Source organism: Carassius carassius, chromosome 38, assembly GCF_963082965.1.
Source record: "Carassius carassius chromosome 38, fCarCar2.1, whole genome shotgun sequence".
Taxonomy (NCBI): Eukaryota; Metazoa; Chordata; class Actinopteri; order Cypriniformes; family Cyprinidae; genus Carassius; species Carassius carassius.
In genome coordinates this window covers 15036366-15060882 of record NC_081792.1, presented here as the reverse complement: position 1 = coordinate 15060882, position 24517 = coordinate 15036366, and the positions used below count along the sequence as shown (strand labels likewise).

General features: G+C 36.3%; 1 protein-coding gene across 1 annotated transcript in view; it reads left to right on the top strand.

Moving 5' to 3' along the window:
• The window catches only part of LOC132119398 (succinate--CoA ligase [GDP-forming] subunit beta, mitochondrial), a 113095-nt gene that overhangs the window by 5388 nt on the left and 83190 nt on the right, over positions 1 to 24517 (top strand). Inside the window, exon 2 of the mRNA XM_059529306.1 lies at positions 14460 to 14601. Coding sequence (XP_059385289.1) covers positions 14460 to 14601 — 142 coding nt within the window. The remainder of the gene's footprint in view (positions 1 to 14459; positions 14602 to 24517) is intronic.

Sequence of the window (24517 nt, the reverse complement as noted above, 5' to 3'; positions counted from 1 at the left end):
CGTAAAAAATACAGTTACACTGTTGTAGGTTTAATGGTTTTACTTTATATTTACAGTTTAATACCATAATCTAACTGATATAATATTAATATACAAACTTATTGAAGCACTGAAATCTGTTTTGTACATTTGTATTACACTGGTAACCACCAAAAGCAGGTGGTGATGAGAGAGTCATGTGGTGAAACAAAGCCCATCACAAGCAGCTTTTAAATAATAAGATACATAGAAGGTGCACGGTGTCATTCACACAAACACTAAACACCGTCATGGTGAGACTCATTAAACTGAAATATGCAATAAACATTAATTTAACAACATTTTATGTAACATACAAACCTAATAAACATAACAGATGAGAAAAAATTAAGAAGAAACATAGTTATTTCAAAGGAAAAACATCATATTCAAATAAAATTTGAAATGCAACGCAGAGAATTCTGGGAACGTAAGTTTACGGTTTTTCCCTGTAAAGTACCGTTAACCAGTAAACAGGTTTGTACTGTAGCATTTTCACAGTTTTTTACCGTTAAAATCACAGTCATTTTTTACAGTGTAACGGAGCCCTCTTGTCAACTTGTCAAAGGCTGCTGCTCATCTAGTGCCCATCTGATCTTGCTGAACAGAAGTCATAGGTGAAAACCAGACTATGAAAAAAAGCTTAGAGCATTTAGAGGTCACAAATTAACTTTATTTAGATTTTTCCTAGCATACAATAAGTAAATAATCGCTTCGTTATCCAACATTGTGACTTTTTAAAAGACATATTGATGTTCTAAATTAAAATCGTTTTTGCCATTTGTTCCTGTGAGCACAACATTTCTCTAATTATTTCTCTAATGTGCAAACGCTAAAACTATGGAAATGCACCTTATTAAATTTTTTGTTTATATCAGATGATCTTACAGTAATGAACCTTGATTTATCAACAGCATTTTATCAGCTCCACTGTTTCGCTGATTGGGACTATTTTAACATTGGTATTGTAGTACTATTATTCATGATAAATGGCAGCTATCATTTCTGAATGAAGTAAAACAATTAGTTACAATCAGGAATGGGATACTGTGTAAATTTCTTAAATCAAAACGCCCCTCAAGGATTCCACAAGTTAATTTAATGTGAGGCCATTTGGAGGTGCTAATTAAGAAGAGTCATTTCAAAGGTTTTGGGGCAGAGCTTTGACTAGTAATGAGGATTTTAACCCCTGGATACTGCATCAGACACTGATAATTAGGGAAAGTATTAACATATAACAGTTGATCCGGGTGGTTTACTGTGCGACTAGAAATGTGTAACAGGTAGAAACCTTGGTATGTAATGTGATTATTTCTACAAATAGTAAATAACTTATTGATTCATGAAGTTTATATATATTTCATTTGTTTTATGACCCCCCCCCCCCCCCCCCCCCCCACCCGAACAACAAACTTTGTTTATGTTTTTAAAGAATCTGAAGATTTGAAACATTAGATGCTGATAATTAGGCAAAGAATTAACATATAATCTGAGGAGGTCCATGTGGTTTGCCGTGCGAGAAGAACCGCAGAGGTAATTCAGAGGTTTTTATTGAATATTCATACTTTTTTTTTTTTTTTTTGGTCATTCATTTTAAGAATAATCATGTTATGAATAAACAAAGTCCCTTTGTGACTTTAAAGTAACTAAATTATCGAAATAGAATAGAATGGGGTTAAATTTTCAGCTAACATATCTGATAGCTTTTGTTATATTTACCAGCATTATTTTAGCATTATTTATATACTAATTAAAGTAATTATAAATTTTTTATTTTAAGATTTTCATTTAGCTATTTTGTTTGTGTAGATTTTTGTGTAGATATATATTAGTTTTCTGTTTTAGATTTAGTCAATTTAGTTCCTCAACTTAAAGTTATTTCTTATTAAATTTCTTTTACCCAGGGATATATGGTTTGATATATGGTGAAGATGGGAATACATTAGGTTTTGAATGCAAATTATGTGATTATACAAACGATATATGCATTTTTAATTTTTTTTTTGTGCCATGGAAATGCATGAAAAATGATCTCTCTGGTTTAATGTTTTTATCATGCACAATGAAACTGCATTGCCCTCTGAAAGACCTCAAGAAAAGCTCCCATAAGCTCGTCCTCAGAAAATCTTCTTGTTTGAGCTCCTATAAGCTCCTCTTCCTTCTCTCAGAAGAATTGGATTGGTCAATACAGATTTGTAAATACCCCCTCATGAATATGCAGAGGTAAAACCCTATTTTTCCCAATGGGGACAGCAGTTGTGTTGCTTAATTTTCTATTATTTTTGTCTTTCTTCAAGAACTGTTTCAGGGCAGACTAAAACTGTACTAAATGTAGTCTCCATTGACTTACTGTCTGGGTCTTAGGCACAATGAGTAATTCTGTAATATTTGTGTCTGTTTGTAAAATCTGTGAAATCCACAACAGATTTCACAGTTAGTGGATGAGTGATTAAATGTGATTCCTCTCTTGTGGTTTTGTAAGGACGAATGTTGATTCTTTTGTCTTGTTTTCTTTTGCATAGTGATTGTGTCTCATCCATCAGCTCAATGCTTAAACATGTCTTCCTGAGTTATCCTCTTAACACTTCATGTCTGTCTGGCAAGAAGCAATGAGATCGGATCTTAAAGCAGCTGCTCGCGTTCAGTTTGTTGCACATTGATAATGGTGCATATGTTCAGGCAAACTAGTAATGTTAGTTAAAGATGACATGAAATCAGAATGGATTGTATTCCTTTCTATAATCAATGTTCAGTCTTATAAATGCATGATTGATGAGTAAACACTATTCAGAAGTGGGGGGGGGGGGTACACCTCTGAAACTACTTTCTTCTTTTGAAGCAAGTTCAAGCAGGTGGGGAAACTCAAATATTAATAAGGATGCAAATATTAATTTAATACATTTAAAATTAGTATCCATTTCTTATATGGTTGGTATAAACAATGTGATGTCAATTCACTTAAAGGAATAGTTCACCCAAAAATTTAAATTTGCTAAGAATACTCACCCTCATGACATCTAAGATGTAGATGAGTTTGTTTCTTCATGGGAACAGATTTGGAAAAAAATAACATTACCTCACCAGTGGATCCTCTGTGGTCAGTGGGTGCCATCAGATTAAGATTCCAAACAGCTGTCCACATTAATGTCAAGATAGCATCTAGTAAAGTGAAAAACTGTATGTTAGTAATTTGTTTTAACTAATGCTTTTTTATTATAAATGTACAGCTTTTCACATGATGTTACTCGATGTACTGGTGTGGATTACCAAATCTGTTAATGAAAAAACTCATCTACATCTTACAACATCTACTATTTCTAAACTATTTAAAATGACTTATTTTTAGTGCTTTTAATTTATTTGGAGATAACCGTTTAGAATTTTAATATTGGCCGTTTGTTGGTTATTGGCCATAACATTATAATAAGTATTGGCACATATGTATCAGCTAGAATTGTAACATTCGGTATATGCACCCCTAAATATTAAATAATAATAGCATAGCTAGTGATTCACAGTGTATCCACGATAATACAAGTATCTGTCATTATTGGAAACAGCAGTATTGCTGTGTGTTTAAGCAGTTGGGAACATTTTGTGTAATTTTTAAATAGTAGTCATCTGTATTAGCCGAAAAACATTTATCCTTGCAATACATATCATTGCATACTTTTCATAATCCAGTCATATCCATGCTTAAAAGCCTCATCCTACATTTTTTGCCCTAAACATCCGGTTTTACTTTTTTTACTGTTGGTATTGAAGTTAAATGTTGCAAATGCTGTTTGCGGTTGGTTGTCTTTAACATATGGTGGCATTTCAAACTCACTGTTTACTTCACATTTTATACACACACCACCCATAAACAATTCAAAATGCTGTTTTTTCTTCTTCTCCCTAATCCATCACAGCTGATGAGAAGCAGTGCAGGTATCAGAATAGGGTTATAAGAGCAATGACTGAGCCAGGAGTCTATTACATTCAAGAGCAGCAGACCATTTCTAGCACCTTGGAGTGTTTTTTCTCCTTCGTCTGAAGTGTGCACGCATTACCTTCATATATCCAGCAGGATTAGCATAGACCTCGTCATCACTGCAGTGCAGTGGGCCATTCTTTCCAATGGAGTATTACAGTCGTGGCCAAAATTTTTGAGAATTACATAAATATTGGAAATTGGAAAAGTTGCTGCTTAAGTTTTTATAATAGCAATTTGTATATACTCCAGAATGTTATGAAGAGTGATCAGATGAATTGCATAGTCCTTCTTTGCCATGAAAATGAACTTAACCCCAAAAAAAACTTTCCACTGCATTACATTACTGTCATTAAAGGACCTGCTGAGATCATTTCAGTAATCGTCTTGTTAATTTAGGTGAGAATGTTGACGAGCACAAGGCTGGAGATCATTATGTCAGGCTGATTGGGTTAGAATGGCAGACTTGACACGTTAAAAGGAGGGTGATGCTTGAAATCATTGTTCTTCCATTGTTAACCATGGTGACCTGCAAAGAAACATGTGCAGCCATCATTGCGTTGCATAAAAATGGCTTCACAGGCAAGGATATTGTGGCTACTAAGATTGCACCTAAATCAACAATTTATAGGATCATCAAGAACTTCAAGGAAAGAGGTTCAATTCTTGTAAAGAAGGCTTCAGGGCTTCCAAGAAAGTCCAGCAAGCGCCAGGATCGTCTCCTAAAGAGGATTCAGCTGTGGGATCGGAGTGCCACCAGTGCAGAGCTTGCTCAGGAATGGCAGCAGGCAGGTGTGAGCGCATCTGCACGCACAGTGAGGCCAAGACTTTTGGAAGATGGCCTGGTGTCAAGAAGGTCAGCAAAGAAGCCACTTATCTCCAAAAAAATAAACATCAGGGACAGATTGATCTTCTGCAGAAAGTATAGTGAATGGACTGCTGAGGACTGGGGCAAAGTCATATTCTCCGATGAAGCCCCTTTCCGATTGTTTGGGGCATCTGGAAAAAGGCTTGTCCGGAGAAGAAAAGGTGAGCGCTACCATCAGTCCTGTGTCATGCCAACAGTAAAGCATCCTGACCCCATTCATGTGTGGGGTTGCTTTTCATCCAAGGGAGTGGGCTCACTCACAATTCTGCCCAAAAACACAGCCATGAATAAAGAATGGTACCAAAACACCCTCCAACAGCAACTTCTTCAAACAATCCAACAACAGTTTGGTGAAGAACAATGCATTTTCCAGCACGATGGAGCACCGTGCCATAAGGCAAAAGTGATAACTAAGTGGCTCGGGGACCAGAATGTTGAAATTTTGGGTCCATGGCCTGGAAACCTCCCAGATCTTAATCCCATTGAGAACTTGTGGTCAATCCTCAAGAGGCGGGTGGACAAACAAAAACCCACTAATTCTGACAAACTCCAAGAAGTGATTATGAAAGAATGGGTTGCTATCAGTCAGGATTTGGCCCAGAAGTTGATTGAGAGCATGCCCAGTCGAATTGCAGACGTCCTGAAAAAGAAGGGCCAACACTGCAAATACTGACTCTTTGCATACATGTCATGTAATTGTCGATAAAAGCCTTTGAAACGTATAAAGTGCTTGTAATTATATTTCAGTACATCACAGAAACAACTGAAACAAAGATCTAAAAGCAGTTTAGCTGCAAACTTTTTGAAAACTAATATTTATGTAATTCTCAAAACTTTTGGCCATGACTGTACACACTCAAATCTGAACATAAGTAGATCTGTGATCCACCATAACAAAGTGTGCCAGATGCACAAATATAGTTTCATCACACTTTTCTTGAGCTGTTAATAAAAAAGAAATATATATAAATCTGTGATTGCATATCATACACTTAATTACTTTTATCAAATAAATTATCAAAAAAGGCTCCACACTCTTAACTTTGTGCCCGACTTTCTAAAGTTGATGTGAGGGCCTTCTGCTATTCTGTGGAATTTGATGCAACTGCTGCCACAGCTTTTCTTCGTCCTTTCACCTTTGTGAGGACAACGAAAAGTCAAGATCTGCTGTGGGCCACCATGTCCTTAAGAGACATCTGGCCTCCCAGAGGATCCAGAGAAGCTGTTTCTTTCAATGCTAATAAAGGATAGAAACTTGAAAGGAAAGACAATGTTTCTGTTTAGGTCAGGTGAGAATAAGGTCATTTTTGGGATTGTGGGGTTAGTCTGATTTGTATGTGGCTTAGATGTTCTCTAAGTAAGGTGGAGAGGTTTGACCTATATTGGATAAAGTTAAGGGTGTTAGTTTACCTCCAAATTATAGTCATTCCAAACCTGTATGACTTAATTCATTCAAGTCTATTTTTGTATTCTGTATTTTGTGTTCTTTGTATTCTGTTTATTTAATTATTCTGTGAATTACTTAAGAACTACATCCGTGGAGACCAACAACTTCTATCTCCCTCTCTCTCGCTCTCTCTTTCTCTTTCTCTCTCTCTCTCTCTCTCTCTCTCTCTCTCTCTCTCTCTCTCTCTCTATATATATATATATATATATATATATATATATATATATATATATATACAGTACAGACCAAAAGTTTGGACACACCTTCTCATTCAAAAAGTTTTCTTTATTTTCATGACTATGAAAATTGTAGATTCATGCTGAAGGCATCAAAACTATGAATTAACACATGTGGAATTATATATGGAATTATATACATAACAAAAAAGTGTGAAACAACTGAAAATATGTCATATTCTAGGTTCTTCAAAGTAGCCACCTTTTGCTTTGATTACTGCTTTGCACACTCTTGGCATTCTCTTGATGAGCTTCAAGAGGTAGTCACCTGAAATGGTCTTCCAACAGTCTTGAAGGAGTTCCCCGAGAGATGCTTAGCACTTGTTGGCTCTTTTGCCTTCTGTCTGCGGTCCAGCTCACCCCTAAACCATCTCGATTGGGTTCAGGTCCGGTGACTGTGGATGGCAGGTCATCTGGCGCAGCACCCCATCACTCTCCTTCTTGGTCAAATAGCCCTTGATGCCTTCAGTGTGACTCTACAATGAAAATAAAGAAAACTCTTTGAATGAGAAGGTGTGTCCAAACTTTTGGTCTGTACTATATATATATATATATATATATATATAGAGAGAGAGAGAGAGAGAGAGAGAGAGAGAGAGATAGAAGTTGTTGGTCTCCACGGATGTAGTTCTTAAGTAATTCACAGAATAATTAAATAAACAGAATACAAAGAACACAAAATACAGAATACAAAAATAAACTTGAATGAATTAAGTCATACAGGTTTGGAATGACTTTAATTTGGAGGTTTGCAACAACATTATGGTGAAGAAAATGCAACAGTGTGCTGAGACATGGCTTTAAAAGTTTAACTCATTTTAACTTCACGCAGCATCTTTAAACACAGTTTAATGAATTACCTGAGACATTAAGGTAATTAACATTCTCTTAAAACTATTAATGCTTGTATTTACAGTGACACTGAATAATGAGAGGATGATATAATTGTTGAATGGCTGAATTAAATGGTTTTAATCCAGAAAGACTTGTGAGAGGATGTAGAGAATTTATTTTAATGCCATTCTTTGACATTTAACAATTACTGCAGAATCTCATGGTTGTCACTTTAATTCTCTGAATTTGAAAACATTGACTATTCATTGGAAAAAGTTATAAGAAATAGGGCTGTGGTACTTGAGCTTTTGTTGCAGTAAAATTATTGCTTTGAATATATTTGGATTTTTCTGTCAGCTGATATGTTAGAACGTTTTAACATTTTAGCTTAAAGTACAACAGTATTTCGCATAATACATACAAGTTGCCACATTATACTATAGCTTGCTATGGAAGCCCATTTCCACCATATAAAAATAAAAATAAATCACGCTCTGATATAAAAAGTCATAAATATAAAATGAAATGAGAATCTAAATTTCAACTTTAGTGCTTAGTATGTACATTTAACTTATCTCATAAATATGATTTTTTTTTTTTTTTTTTTCAATTTCTATGACATGGCGCATTATTATGACATAGAAACCATGATTTTGACATTTTACGTCATAGTTGATTTACTACATTTTTTTTTTTTTTTTTGGTGGAAATATGCTTCCATCGACATGTAGCTATTTTAACTAACCACATTACTACATACTTATTTACCTATTTCTATATATTTTTTTACATGAGTACATCTATTGTACAGCATCTCTCTCTCTCTCTCTCTCTCTCTCTGTCTCTTTCTTTCTATGTATGTATGTTTTTGTATATTTGAGCTTTCAGCTGCATGTGTTTGTGGGTGTAGAAAGCTGTTCTTTGTGTGTGTGTGTGTGTGTGTGTGTTGGTATTTAACTGGTGGTGTCTCTAGAGTGCTGATGAAGATAATTACTGTTGAGGCAGAGTCTCAGGGGAGATCAGACACCTGCCGTCCCCGCTCTCACCGCCTCCTCCTGGAGCACAGCGCTCGCGCCCCTGACGCCCACCTCCCGGTTCGGATGCACCTCGACCTCCCTTTGCCCTTGAGTGAACTAATAATCTGTACAGCTACAACGTGGGCTTCTGCTATATTTAGTGAGAATGGGGAGAACAAAACAATTACTGATAACATTTGCAAAAAGGTTTCCATGGAGCTCTTTTAGCACTTCCACAGTCCTGTTAATCAAGAGAAACTGGGAACGCCGATAACACCTGACAGACAGAAACACGAAAATATAACTTAGGCATATATCATCTCCTCAGATCAAGACATTAGATATTTTTAAACTTAGTATTCTCTCATTAGACTCCAGATTTAGATGTTCATACACCTGACACCTGGTATGTGACGCTACATTACATTTCTTTTCTTTGAATGACAAAGGGCTGTGAATCTGAGGATGGTTTGGGAGACAGATTTGAAAGACAGGGTTCTCTATTCGGTGCCTGATTAGAAATTACCAGCCGCTTAAAATGCTTAAGTTCTTTTAAGTCAGGTGAATTATTGTCTATTAATGTTTTTATCAATATTTTTAAAAAATCATTCTAAAAAGTGACTCCAATTTAATCATTCTTCTGTGATGTTATTGTTATATTCGTGGTGCGGACTTTTCTATTCTCAAATAATTATTAACAGTTATAGTTTATAGTTATAGTAGTTATTGATGTATTTATCAACCTTGGTGTGAAAACATCATAATTAAGTTTCATATGTTGACATTATATAGCAATTGCTTACACAAAATTATAAGGAACACCACCTTCAAAGCATCCGTTTATCTTGGTTAATGATAATTTCTCCATATGAATTTTTTTAACCTGTAAAGTCTTTTAACATAAAAAAATTACAAAGAAAAAGGGTGTTATTTGTTAGTTCTTCTAACCTGTGAATTACCTTATGTTGAATAATTGTTTATTTATTTTTAATCATGAAAAAATTGACTTGTAAGACATATCGCACTATTTCCAAAGCAAAAAAAATTAATATATATATATATTTCATTTAGTTTTCAGTTAGGCCTGTTAGCTTAGCATAGTGCTAACAAGTTGCATGCTACAGAATCAATCAATAAACACTTTTTTTAATCCTTTTATAATTAATTTAGCTCTACCTTTGCTCACCTCTAGCTGTTGACCTCCTTTTTTCCTCTCACATTTTCTTTTTCAGCTGAAAGAACGATCCACCCTTCTAGGATTGTCTCTCTCTCTCCATCGTGCATCACTCTTTATTAATATTCGTTTTATTCATGTAAAGCAATTTTTTTTTGTTTATTGCTGATGCAATTAAGCTTAAGCACGTACAGCACTTACAGCACTTATTTCACATATTTATTAATAAAAAGCAGTGAACCATAAGCCCATTGTACCCTAGACAGTCAGAAAATAAACCCTCATCTGTGAAATCGAAATAAAAACCTTTAGTTATATGGCTGACTGAAGGTAAATGTTATTCTCTCTGTCAGTGCACACGTTATATATCAGAATGTTACCCTGTTATGCAATGAATCAGAAATTTCTCAGGTTATCTGCAACTTTTGTCATATATATGACATAGAAAAAGTACTGAAATGCACACTATGCATAGTTTCATGTGTGAGGCAGCTTTATTACCCAGTGTCCTTTCACTGAACCTTTCATACGTTGCTATGTTAAAAACAGCTAGCTTGTATATCTATCTAATATATAAAATATAGTGTCAACCAATATCTTTCATTAATCAAATAATCAGATTAACTATTTAAAATACATTATAAATATATTTTTTGTTATAGCTAATATAACATGTAAATTAAAATATACATATGCAAATTATAAATATGCAAAAATAAAAATGTAAATGCAATAATAATGTATTAAATATTCATAATAACATGTATATATGATGTGTTTGACTGATTCAAATATATTAATATTTATTCATATAAATATTTTTTTATTATTAATAAAATTATATATATTAAACTTTTTTTAAAATAATAAATTATACTAAGAATTATATCTTACTTTTTTCAGTGTAATATAAAAATAAATAAATAAATAAAACTATCACTATAGCATAATGTCTCAAAATACATATCTGAACATTTTGGCATTTAATCCGTAAGCGATTATTTAGAAATTGGATTCACATTATACTGAAAACTCAAAGGCTATTATAGATGACATATTCTGTGTTTACTGAGAAAGTGAACATTTATTTTACAATGCATACAATGTCGGGAAATTATTGCAATATCAAAGTTCTGACTAGATTTACCAATCGAATCCTTTCGTGATCCGTTTTCTTTTATAAGAAATGTGGTGTGAGCACCAAATGCAATGATATGATGAATCATAGTTTATTTAGTTCAGTGTAGTCAGGCACAGTCAAAGTTTACTGTGATGTATAGTCATGAAATTATGAAATGCAGGTGTTGAGGAGAACACTGCCGAGAATGAGAGTAGTGAATCATTTGTCTCTTATCAAAGAGCAAGTGATTAAGATGAGTGGATTGAAGATATACAAACTTTTCTTTGTGTACCATGTTTCTGACTCACTCTCTCTCTCTCAGGTTCTGTTTCAAATGGCACACTTCATGTGGACAATGGAGTGTCCAAATTGTCATTTTAGAATCAAAATTGTTCTCCCAAATGCCTCCTGTGGACTTCATGGGCTTGAGTGAGCAAAGGCCTCAAGAAACCAAGTCGTTTCCATGGTAGGAAATTCTAAGTGTAGACTTTTATAGAATGCACTGTTAAAAGTGTGCACTATAATTGTGTCCACTTCAGAGTGTATACTTTCTTTGTGCACTTTTTTTGGTTTTCAATTCCACTTCAATTGTAAGCATTTGAGACAAGTCCTATAGTACGCCCCCATAGTGTGCACGTCTACGTCTGTGCTTCTGTAGTATTGAATTTTGAGCGTATACTTCCAAAGTGTACACATCTTGTAACCTTTAATAGAGTGCAGTTCTGATGCGTTTCATTAGTTTACAACTGTATGTAGAGTTTTGTAGAATTCCCTTCTGTATGTACTTTCATAGTGTGTACATCACCACGGGTGATTAGATTTCACATCAACTAATGTGTACTTCCGTAGTATGCACTTCTGAGTGTATCCTTCCACAGTTCTCTTCCACAGCCAGACAGCTTTGGTGGGCACCCTCATTATGCTCCATTGAGACATGTAGACGCTCAATTAGCAGAAGCCATAGAGAGTTGTTCAAAAGCATGACTTAATAAGGTGCTTAACGGCATTAAGCACTGTGCTGCTCTGATAACCTGTTTGACTCTCATTCTGTAGTGGTGAATAATGGGAAATTGTCTATTTAATGAGTGTCTTATGGGTTGTTAACTATCACATTCAATGCTCATCAAAGGACGTGATCATGAATGTGTGTGAATATTAACCTAGTGCCGAGCTGCAGTGATTAGAAATCTTAGCTTGAATGTAAGACAAGATATGAATGGTCTTGAAGATGCTCTATTATAGTTGATGTCTGTTTTGAAATAGCTTCAAAGACCTGCCAGAAGAAATGAATCCAGCTGTTTATTCATGTTAGATCAGACAGAACTGTATGATGGTATATCCCATGTAACAGTAATGGTGTGTCAATATTCTGGTTAAAATTTGGTCTAGACTCTAAACTGTCACATATATAAATGACATATTGTGACACAGTTTTACTGTAGGTACACATACAAAAGAGTAACGTTACTGTGTTTTTAGTACGTATATGCCATCGTTCTAGCATTTTAGTTTTTTTGACATGTACCATTTTTGAAGTACTTTGGAGTACCATGCAAATAGTGTGAGATATGAATTTCAGTGCCATTGTATGTATCAAAATACCATAGCATGAAAAACATGCAACATCTGCACTAACTGTACTAACCCCGGGGTGGGGTTTGGCGCAGTGGATAAAGCGCATGCCTTTGGTGTGAGAGACCCGGGTTCGAATCCACTGTGAGGCACCAATGTGTCCCTGAGCAAGACACTTAACCCCTAGTTGCTCCAGAGGCGTGTGACCTCTGACATATATAGCAATTGTAAGTCGCTTTGGATAAAAGCGTCAGCTAAATGAATAAATGTAAATGTAACTGTAAGTTCATCTGCTTACAGAACAGAGCTAATACATTGCTTGTACGAAATGTCAGCTACCATGTAGCTTTTTAGTTGCAAAACTATTTAACTCATAAAATCATCAGAGCAGCGCTAACAACACGTTTCTGTGCGTGTTTATATTTTAGTGTGTGTGAGTGTTCATGTGTGCATTTGTATGGGAGAGAGAAGGAGAAAAAGAGTATCTGCTTTCCATACGTAATAAAAGTAATATTGTGACAAAAACATGGAAAGGTTTTTTTTTTTTTTTGCTTACTATATTTATTTGCTTGGTCAGTGTTGTTGTGTTTTTTGCTTCTTTTGGTGTTGTAAGCTCTAAAGACCTTTGAAATAAATGAAATCATTTGACGAAGTGATCTGGACATGTAATGTGGTCAAGACCTGTCTGGAACTACTTTTGCTGTATGCTTCTCTGAAGATAATTGCAGACCTTAGAACGTTCATAAGCCACTCAAACTCAAGCATTCAACAGCCCCGTAGTATAAGATAGTTTTAATGAATAGTGTCAAAGCTGTTTTATTGAATAGTCCAAAGGCGCAGTAAAAAGAAAGGATAATAGTCAACATGTTATGTGTAGTAATTCACAAAGTAGCCATCAAATTTTGAAAAAACAAACAAGCAGAGGTTCATATCATATTTTATTCACAACTTTTATTAATTAAACCAAACTGTTTATTAGGGATGGAATGATTACCAGTTTGACGATAAATCATGATAAAATTCCCCAAAGTTACTATTACAGTTTCATATTTTAATTATCATTAAAACCGTGTTTGATGTCTGTGATTTGACCAACTCAGGACAAATTAATACTGTCCAGCTTAAAGCACAGTTTTAAGTAACAGTAGTTACTGAAAGAGTAGTCCGAAAACATGGTAGAAAGCTGGGAGGTTTTAAAAGAGTGCTAAGATTCTGCAACTCTGAAGGTTCTGACTGTCTTCAGAAAAGATTTGATGGCATTTTGTTTTTGTCTTCACTCCATATTATACCTAATAAAGTAGTTTGCTTAATTGCAGTGCTGATTCACAGAGAGTTGATTCATAGAGAGTTACATTCACATTCAGCCTGTGTGCAGGCATCACTGGTTGATGAAAAACAAGAAGATGTGGATTCTACACATTTAAGCAATTAGGATAAAGTATCTAGAATTAATATTATGGAGCAGTAGTGTTGGGCGATATGGTCATTTTTCAAATCGGCATATCGTCAGCCCATGAGATCGACGATACATGATATTAACGTATATGGGTGGAGCAAGAGAGAGACTCTTTGTTCTTGTCATAGCATAACTATTTGGTGTTTTAAACCGCGCAGGTGCGCGAGAGAGAGAGTCCATGGAATCACCAATAATCTTAAAAATATGCTTTCAAACATACCGATAAACTAACGTTAAATATAAAAATACTGTATTTAAAACAGCTTGTTCATATATAGTTGGACGCAACTGTCATATCGCGCGTCCTGTGACAAATCTGCCACATCTGCGCGTGGAAGTTATCAGTCTAATATTCTGCAAAATCAGTCAACGGTGAAAATCAATAGTAGATTAAATTTAAAGACCAACAGTTTAACACTAATATTGGACTTAAAGTATTTAAAACAGGTAAATTCATATATTTGGAGTAAAGTTGAATTGAACTGATGCATCAGTCATACAGCGCTCTGGATCGCGTGCCTCATGACGAGACCGACGCACCACCACAGAAACAAGAATGAGATGCATTCTAACATAATTGACATCAAACTTTTGAAATACAAAACACAATTTATGTGTCAGTACTTTTTGAACATTTCCAGCACATTTCAACAAAACCGTGATAATAATGATAACCATGCTAATTTAGGTCACTATTTCATGATGCGAAATTACATCCCTTCTGTTTATGTCTTTGTGTTTTTAGTTAGTTAGGGTAAGTCCCAGAAGATGGCTGAACCTGCAAGAGTACCAGAGCAAGAAGCTGATGCAGGACAGCGGCGTGACTGTACAGCGCTTTTTTGTGGCTGACACTGCCTCTGAAGCCATGGAGGCCGCCAAGAGACTCAGTAAGTGTCTTTCTCATTCTAAACTACTCACTATTTTAGTTCAGCATTTTTTGAAGTCTCTAATAGCTTACAGTCACCAATGTGATTACATGAATAACACTTCATTGATAACGTGCTTATGAAATTGTTTATTTGTTAACTCAATTGGTGCTTGTATGCCGAGATCTGGCCTCCCACACTGTGAGCTGGGGCATGTGGGATTAGCCAATGAGAACGATGAACACAAATTGCATTGATGTTTTTGCTTCTATTCTGGTGGACATGCCTTCAAGGGTCAACAGTTCTGAAGATCTTCTCTTATTTCTTCTGTTTACATGGTTTATTGCTCCCTCGCTGTTTTATCCTTGCATGCTTATTCTTGTTTTCCATGCCTTTTTATTTATTTCTAAACATGTGAGCTTCTGTTTCTGAGACAAGCACCTTTTATATGTGGCTTTATTAGTGATGGCTGTGATGTACAGGTACAGTCCGGGCTAAATCCAAGAGGTGGACTAATGTCTGTTAGTGCTGGTTTTCTAAACCTCATATGGTTTCATGTATAAGAGACTATGGTTGCTTTTCAGAGGCTCACAGCTGTAATCTTATTTTTTTCTTATCTCACTGTACACAACAGGCTTTAGCATTCAATTTCGATACCTTTTCCATTTTCTTCAGCATTCTATTTTCTTCAGCCCTTACCATGTATGACTAAAATATTTTCTTTCAAATGGGGTTTGTTGTTCAAAGGAGTTTGGTTTTTACAGCCCAGGTGCTGTTTCTGGTCAAATGTTGATGGTAAGACAATGACATCTTTTTCTGACTTAATTTGGAACATATTTTGAGATTGCATTTCCAGTCCAGCACATTGAGTGTTTCAGTCTGGTTCCTATGGGATAGGGCAGGGCCCGGGCGCTGGCAATATGTACGAGGCGACCAAGCAAGACGTGAAGCATTTCTGTGACTGCAATTTTGCAGTGAGCTGTTCTCCCCAGTGCAGAGATGCCACTCCACAGTTGGGCACAGTTACCCATGCGGCAATTCAGTTGACAGCTCAATTCGAAGCTCTATGGTTTAGTGCTCCTCAACCACAGCAAACAATGCTTTTGAAAGCAATGCTAAACATCTCCATTTGTGTTCCACATAAGAAAGGAAGTCGTACTGCTTTCAGAAGACATGAGGGTGAGGAAATAATGATTGAACTTTAAAATTTTAGGCAAACTATGCCTCAAAGATAGAAGGAAGAATTCCTTGTACTAACTTCTTTGGAAGAAAGATGGAAATACTGTTTCATCCAAGAGACAGTTTGAAACTGTGAAGGGAGTGGTGCGTTTCTTTGTTGACATTCTTTCTTTATTTGTTGGCTGACTGCAAGCCGTGGCACTAATGATCCCACACCTGTCCCTTAAGTTGGGCCTGTGTTTGGCATGGAGGCAGGGGGGGCGGTCCATTTTAAACAACCCCCTGTGACGTTAAGTAATCTGACTGTCAAAGAGACAAGTCTGATGCTACCTTCATCAGTCACCAACCACCACTCGATTATGCAGCTCTGCTTGCTGCCAAAACACACACATGTGCACATTAACACACACTCACACACAAAAGAACAATAAGAGAGAAGATGAAAAATACAGGAGGGGAAGATAGAGAGAGACTGAGAGCGGGGTCACACAGCATAGCTAAAATATGCTACCGCTGACTTCTGATTGGACGATAAGTTCGGAACTTTTGCCACCGAACTGAGACTGAGGTGCAATAAATCAAAGTAAGAATGGTTGCATAGCTCAACCGTAGAAAGACTCTCTCAGACTATCTTCACCGTGCTCTTGTCCTATTTAAGAGAGAGAGAGAGAGAGAGATCTACCCAAGATTGAAAGGATAGGGAATTGGAGAGGTTCCTCATTTTTGGCTGGAAAACGGGAGGATTTCAACAAAAGTGAATTCACCTCAGAGAGAAGCCTTTTTATAGTTAAAAACAAACACACAGAATGATGCGGGTTCCAGTATAAACCCTGTTCCCAGAACACCGTCTTCTGACATGAAAGAAAAATAAATGTTAATCATTACTTTTGCCGCCTTTCCATCTTGGTACTCGCAAACAGATATTTCTCAGCCAATAAGAACGCTGAATCACACTGGCCTGTTTTGTTTCTGCCGCCGGTCATGTTGACAGATGTATCTGTTGGGTAAACATTGATGGATTTGTCTGCTAGAATGTTCCAGAATGGTTTTCTCACTGTCTGCATCATTCAGACCTAAGTAGAAGCATAGCTAGAGAAATATTTAACCTTTTCTTTGTCACCAGATCCAGGCAAACATGTTCCACATTTACCTTTCTTGTACTAACTTTTCTTTGCTCACTTATTAATTCAGAAATTAGAATCTATTTTAAATGGTGTTAGACCGACAATTAACAGGAGAGGGATGTATTAATATATTTCACAGAGGTATGAATATTCAAAGTAAACAGCAATGGTTTATGCATGGCAGTCAAATCTCATGTGTCCTTATTAGAGAGGCAGCAACTTTCATGTCAACCTACAGCAGTATGCTGAATTACCCTGCCATTAAACAAACCTGAGAAGAGAGGCAGAAGTATATGGCACAATGCAGAGTGGTTTACATAATATTGTTTGACTTTTTGATCATAGCCTTAATGGAAAATTTGATGAAGGTGACATAAGTTACTGTCAAGCTATTCAAAGAGTTGAGATGCAAGAGTCTTGCTGCTGATTATATTTCCTTAACAGCTTTTCACACCATCTGGATTGAGGCTGTTATCAATCAAGACCACTGCTTTTGATCTTAGTGGGGAATAGTTAACAAGGTAGCAGTTTTTGAAAAACAAAAGCTCAAGGTTGTTGCACGGTGACCCATTTTCTATCTTTACAGCTTTGCATGCAGACATGAGGTTTTTAAAATGTTCCTCATAATTGTGGATAAATGCTTTTACTGGAGTTTCATAGTGTGTAATTAATTCACAGTGTTAAATATGATTTGCTTTTTATTATTTAATTAATTATTGTAAATTATCAGTAATTTTTAATTGCAATCAGTTGTGTCCGGTTGTGATGAGATCGGCAGCTTTGGCTCTTAGAGGGCCCCGGAGCATCGATGTGTTCACACTTCTTTTCTCCAGGCTCTTCATCAGTGGCATCACACCATATGTCTCTCGCCGACCCATTACTCTGCTACATATGGGCCATCTGCTGAGTCTTCCCTCGCTCTGAAAGCCTCCTCACTCATGGCTTGTGTTGACTAGAAACTAACTAGTATCCCATAATGTGATATGTCTGCATATTTGGGGTACATATAATAACTCTTTGCATCTGTGTGTGTGTGTTGTGGTGCAATGAAAAATAACATATAAATAAATATCTCATTGTGCTTGAATGAATGTAATGGAAATGCACAAAACATGCATTGCACTCTCTTACAAATTTTAGAGGACTTGAAAATTTAGGAATGCTTTCAGGTCGATACCAAAAATCCAATATTTATTTTAATGTTATGGCTGATGAGCAATAAATGGGCAATATGGAAATTCTGTACTATTTCGTAACAAGGAAAGAAAAAAAGAAAAGTGTGTGTGTGTGTGTGTGTGTGAGAGAGAGAGAGAGAGAGAGAGAGAGCGAGCGAGAAAGAGAGAGGTTTTATTTTTTTGAACTATAATATCTTTTTATTATTATTATTTTTTTCTCATTCTGTCATTCACTTCGATTGGCTGTCTCCGTTGGTTGGCTGGTCGTGTTGCTTTCTCTGATCTGAGATAAAAGAGATTTGTAGAGATTTTTCCCCTTTAAAAAAAAGATTCAGTGTTAATGGCATCCAGTGCCAGTCACCTGTCGAATAACAGCAACATGGCTAGATTAGTGTACCACTATCTATCTATCTATCTATCTATCTATCTATCTATCTATCTATCTATCTATCTATCTATCTATCTATCTATCTATCTATCTATCTATCTATCTATCTATATATATTGCACCATTTTGAAAAGGAATACAAATAAATAACCCCATAAACTTTAACACTGACTGACTAATGGAAATTTTGGGTCTCAAAAAAAAAAAAGAATAAAAGTTTTCCCATAATACAGAAAGCTCCACATTTATGGATCATAAAGAATCGTAATTGAAGAAATGATTTGTGCAGTGGTTGTTAGGAATGCCTTTCAAATGATTGTACAAATACACACTAAGGGAATACAAGCTGCATTTGAAGGCACTCACAAATCAAAATGTAATTTTGGTTTGTTGACGGCTCGGCTGCGTTTATATTACACATGGCACATTATCATACCTCAAGCCTTCAGACCTCACAGCACTGACAGCGTTCTTCAAGCAGAAGGTGCGACACCATTATTTTGGTGATGTGGACTCTAAATTGCATGTTTTATTAGAAGTGTTCCATGGTCCATTGAGCACCAAATTTAGAAGCCGGAAATCCGGCTTTTTCGACCTGAAAATGAAGCTCTCGTAAATCATGGAAAAAAAAAAAACAGAGCGGGGTGGTGGGTGGGTTGGGGGTTTATGGGGTGTAGGCGGTTTCGATGAGTCGGGTATTGGTAAACATAATGACCACTCACCGCTGTCAACTTTTTTGTGCCTTTGAATCATGTCGCCATGTCACTCCGCAAGTAGTCCAATAATTTGTCATGATTGAAGTTCAAAGTGTACGCGCATCGTTCTGAATATGCGCTCACCCAACCATCTACTCACGTGAACAGCTTCAGTTGACTGACGAAGACCGTGAACACGGGTGATTCATGTAAGCCAATCAAATATATTGTCTTTCATTTTTATATGCAGGTCTAGTAAAATTTAACCAATCAGTTGATCACTTTTGTCATGATTCCATAACATTAATGTTAAACGATTCAGGGCTAACTTACCAAAGTAACGCCGTGTTAGTTATTGCTTACTTCTAGCTAGAAAGTTTAGCAGCTACTACTAGGCTCGAAATTGCCAACATTTTTGTCGCATATGCTCCTGAAATGTAATCTTTGCGACCTAAAAATATATTTGGGAGTAACGTTATATGCGCGGAGCATATCTGTCCACTAATGACTCGTCCGATTTGCGAACTAATGACTCCTTTGAACCGATTCACTTTAATGAATGCTTAAATCTGATCTGGGTCGAGTTTCCCGATAACAATGTATCTTAGCTCTGAAGAGCGCTCTATTTATAATAAAGCACAGACAAACTGGCTGAACAAAAACACAAGAAAAGATACCTTTCAAAAATATAGAGGCAAATAAAGATGTTATTTTTAATAGATGTAAAGGACACCATAGAAATAAGGAAAAACAAAACATCTGGGAGGACAAGAAATGCCCAATAAATGGCTAGTTTTCGTGCACGTCAGCAGCAAGTTATTGACAGATTTTTTGTATTTCATCCCTATTTTGCCCAGTCTTTGAAGCATATTTCCCACATTACTCCTTTTATGATTTTTTTTTTGTTCAATCATTTAATTTAGATGTGTATTAAATTTTTTCTTCCCTTTTTTAATTATTTAATTTATAAATTCATTTAAACAAAAAACAAGTACAATATTTTTTTATTAATTTATTATTATACTATATAAATTATGTCACTGTGTGCGTGTGGTGGGGGGGTGGGGGGGGGGGGTAAGTGCACCGTATAGTTTCCTGCTTTTTTGTCCTTTGTCAATCACACCTATAAACACTCGACAACTATAGTTTAAAAAAAGAAAGAAAAAGAGTTCATGTGAAAATTTTCTTTTCACATTTATTGTGAAAAGTGCCAAACAAATGATAATTTGAAAAGTTGCGATTTTACAATGGGTTCAGCAGGCGAAATAATATTACGCAGCGCCTGAAAATAGGCTAACATTGGAAGTTAACTGTGGACTATTTTTAGTCACTGCGTAATAGTTCCTTGATTATTACGCCGGAATAAGAGTAAAGTTCCTAGCCATATCAGTCTAGAAAATTGCAACTTTTCATGTTCCGTTGGTCTAAGTACATGTTGTAACTACAGAAGAGTCAAGTTTTAAATAGGAAAAATATAAAAACTCTTTGGTAAATTTTGAGCGAGATACTAATGGTCTAATCAGATTCAATGATATATGCTAAGGTAAGCTAAAAGTTCTACCGCCAGACCCGGAGATCGGCTGAATGGATTAGAAAACGGTAAAACTCAACTGTTTAACTCGAGGGGAGTTGGAAAATGAGCCTATTTTCAAAAATTATGGAGTGTTCCTTTGAGGTTTTTACATGGGCCTATGACTTGACAGGGGAGACATCTTTAATATTCACATTTTTATATGTGAATATTAAAGATGTTAATTCAGCACTGAACACTGAATTATCTCCTTTTGTTTAGACCGGGTGTTCCTCGTCCGCTCAGTTACTTGCCAACATCTCCAGCTATATGCCCATTAAATCTGAGCAGTAGCTCTGCTCTTCCCAAGGAACTGAAGAGAGATTGGGGACAACACAGCGATGTTGATTGACGTGGACATGGATGTTGACAGCTTGCGGAGTGTTCCAGAGAGTGAAATAAAGCAGTGAGCCAACCGGAGGTCAGATACCACAGCCGGATTTACACACTCGCTCGGGCTCAATCACAACCGGCCTGCCTCGGAGGCAAGGCAGCGTTTTCTTGCTCCCTCTACTTCTCCTCTGTTTGATATTGTGCTGGGACAATGAATCAGAAAGGATAATGAAAGCCTCTCAGCTTCCCTGAGGAAACTTTCCTCACTTAATTACGTCAGCCTCCTCTGGTGAGCTTGAAAAATGCTTTTTGGTAGCCAGCGCAATCTCTCTTGGATTAATCCTTCACAAAATTGATGTTTACCAAACAAGCAAACCGAATATAACCAATCTGTATCTTGTTAGCTCTTGTGAAACGGACAGTTGATCATCTGTGGAATGAACTCAAAATGTTAAATTTGAGGCGAGGCATGTCAAAGATTTCGTAAACAAAGTTTTAGTGCTTAAAACCACTTCAGCTGTTATTTAGATTTTTTTTGAGAAGTAGGCATATGCAATATTGGACCCACCGGTGGGTCCCCAGAGTTGATGTGGTTAAATTAGTTCGGCTGGTGTTTATGTAGTGTACTAACAACTAATTAGGCCTCCGTTTGATTGTCTAGACATGAAAAATCACCTAAGCTTTGGAGGTACTACTTTGGAAGTAACATGTCAGTCAGCTAAAGTTATATGAGTGAATATGAGCTTCAGCAATGTTGCTAACATTTTGACTACTAGCGGTGACTAGCGGTATCATTCTATGAAAATTGTACCACTGCACAAGTTCCCAGAATGCATCAGGACTGACAGGATTTCAGCACACAATGCTGTCATACATGAAAGATAAGTGGTGCGTGGAATGTTCTTACCATCATTACCTACCTAGAACCCTTAGAAAAACAACCAGTCTTGTGCTAGTTCATTATTTTCGCCATTCTATTTCTCACAGAAAATCACACTTATGAGCTTTAATACTATTTGCATGCCATGCACCCAGCGTGTTTCCTTTCCCTGTGTCTGATGTGGTCGGGTGAGATTTGAGGTAAGGTTAATGTGCCACGCTCAAGTGCACGGTGAACAGGTTTGCCATTTCCTGCAGCAGCAGAATGTTCTCTCTTCCAGATGTTGCTGTGGACAGACAGAGGATTGAGGACGAGACGGCTGTAAAAAGAGAGAAGATGAATGAAAAGTACGAAAAATGCTTACAGATGTAGTCTAAAATTGTAGTGCTAAATATAGATTTTTTTTTTAGAGGTTGTGGGAGATTTGCAGTTCTGTGCTTGCTGGATTCGTGTGGAACGATGGACTTGATTGTGTTTTGTAAAAGGTGGAATTTTAAAATGTCAAATAACAGGTTTTAAATTAAAGTAATGAGTCCGAGAACTGACTTCTGTGTCTTCTGAAACTTTAACCTTTAAGTTCTTGTCATCTGAAGTATTCATTATAGTGCTTGCAAAGCAGCACTGCATTGATATTCCCCCAATTCTTCGTTGTTTCCCCCCCATGAAATCTGAATTTTTGTTTGTCAACTTTTTAAATGTGCTATATGCTAATGTGCTTCTAAATGTTCACTTTAGCAGTCCATCCCCCGATACTAACTGCAATGACTAGTTTGTAGCACGTCATAGTTGATGGCTGGGACATAACTAAAGCCTATAGCCTATTTTTTATATACATATATTTTCAATATATACCAAACAAACTTTCTTTTTAATAGGAAACAAGTCATGAACCATTTAACATACATACTTTTTTAACCCTTATGTAATTATAGCCTTTTCCTAGTATTTTCTATAATTTCCTATAAAAACTTATTTCAATTTAACAATTTAACTTAAAGGAATAGTTCACCCAATAATGAAAATTCTTTCATTAATAACTCACCCTCATGTCGTTCCACACCCTTAAGACCTTCGTTCATCTTTGGAACACAAATTAAGATATTTTTGATGAAATCTGAGAGCTTTCTGACCTTGCACAAAACATCTGAAAAGTTCAAGGCCCTGAAAGGTAGTAAAATAGTTTAATAGTCCATGTGACATCAGTGGTTCAACCTTTATTTTATTAAGCCGTGATAATAAATTTTTGTCCGCAAAGAAAACAAATATAATGACTTTAATCAACAATTTATTTTCTTCTGTGTCAGTTGCTGCGCATTCACAAAAGTACCACAATGCATGCATATGGTGCTACTGACGCAAGAGCTGCCGCTCTGATGTAGAACCTGATGCGCTGCACCTTGTTTTCAAGCAGAGGAATGCACTTAAATGAAAACACTGCGGAGACTGACGTGGAAGAGAAGAAAGTGTTGAATAAAGTTGTTATTTTAGTTTTCTTTGTGCACATAAAGTGTTCTCATAGCTTCATGATATTACAAATGAACCACTGATGTCACATGGACTAGTTTAATGATGTCCTTAATACCTTTTTGGGCCTTAAACATGTTAGTTGCGTTGCTGTCTATGTTTAGGTCTTAAGGGTTTGTAACGACATGACAGAATTTTCATTTTTAGTTGAACTTAATCTCTCACTGTCTTATTGGTAGATTGTTGGTTTTCTGCTGAATTAATGTTTTCTATATCGCTCATTTATTTAAACCTTTACCCTGCAAAAGTGGTGCTGTGTTTTTAATTCGTGCACAGACGTCTGACACATGCTAAGTCTTTAAAGCCTAAAAACCTAAGATTACTAAAACTTCCTTAGATGCCTTCCTTGGAATTTCCTTCAGGAAAAAGTCTTTAGTATGCTGTATTTTGAAAGCATTTGAATTCTTACTGCAGCACAAAAGCACAACAATATGGGGGAAAAAAGAAGAAATTTTGCTTTCCTAAATTTGCATACACTACTCATAAAATGTGCAGTATTCATATTATTTTATATGTGTATTCAAATTACTTTATGTAACTGCAAATTAAGGATTCATTTATGTGGGATGGGAACAAGACAAAATATACATTAGTACGCAGTGTTCTTATTCTTGTGTTTTTGCACTGTGTGGCTTTCTGTAATGTGATCTTGTGAGATTTTGAATACACTCGAGAGACTCCAGGTAACCTAGTTGCCCTCTCCTCAAGCCTGTGCAGGTGGTGCGCGAGGTCTTGTGGCCAAACTCTGGCTGGTTCTTTGCTTTACTGCATTCGGCAGCATCCTACTGGAGGAGGGAGATCATTATGAAGGATTGTTATGAGGAGCAGGTGGATGACTTTAACAAGAGCTCAGCTGCCAGTGATGTAGTGACAGCTGGAGTTGAAATAACACATGAAACTTGAGACAGAAGAATTGCCCCTCTCTTATCAACCTCTGTTCTGTTTTCAAGCAGACAGGCATCATTAAACAGGAGTTAGAGCCAAATTATTGTTCCGCTCGGACTTGTTCCTGTGCAGGATGGAGCAGACGCTGATGTCTAGAGGTGGAAAACACCACACCACGACGGCT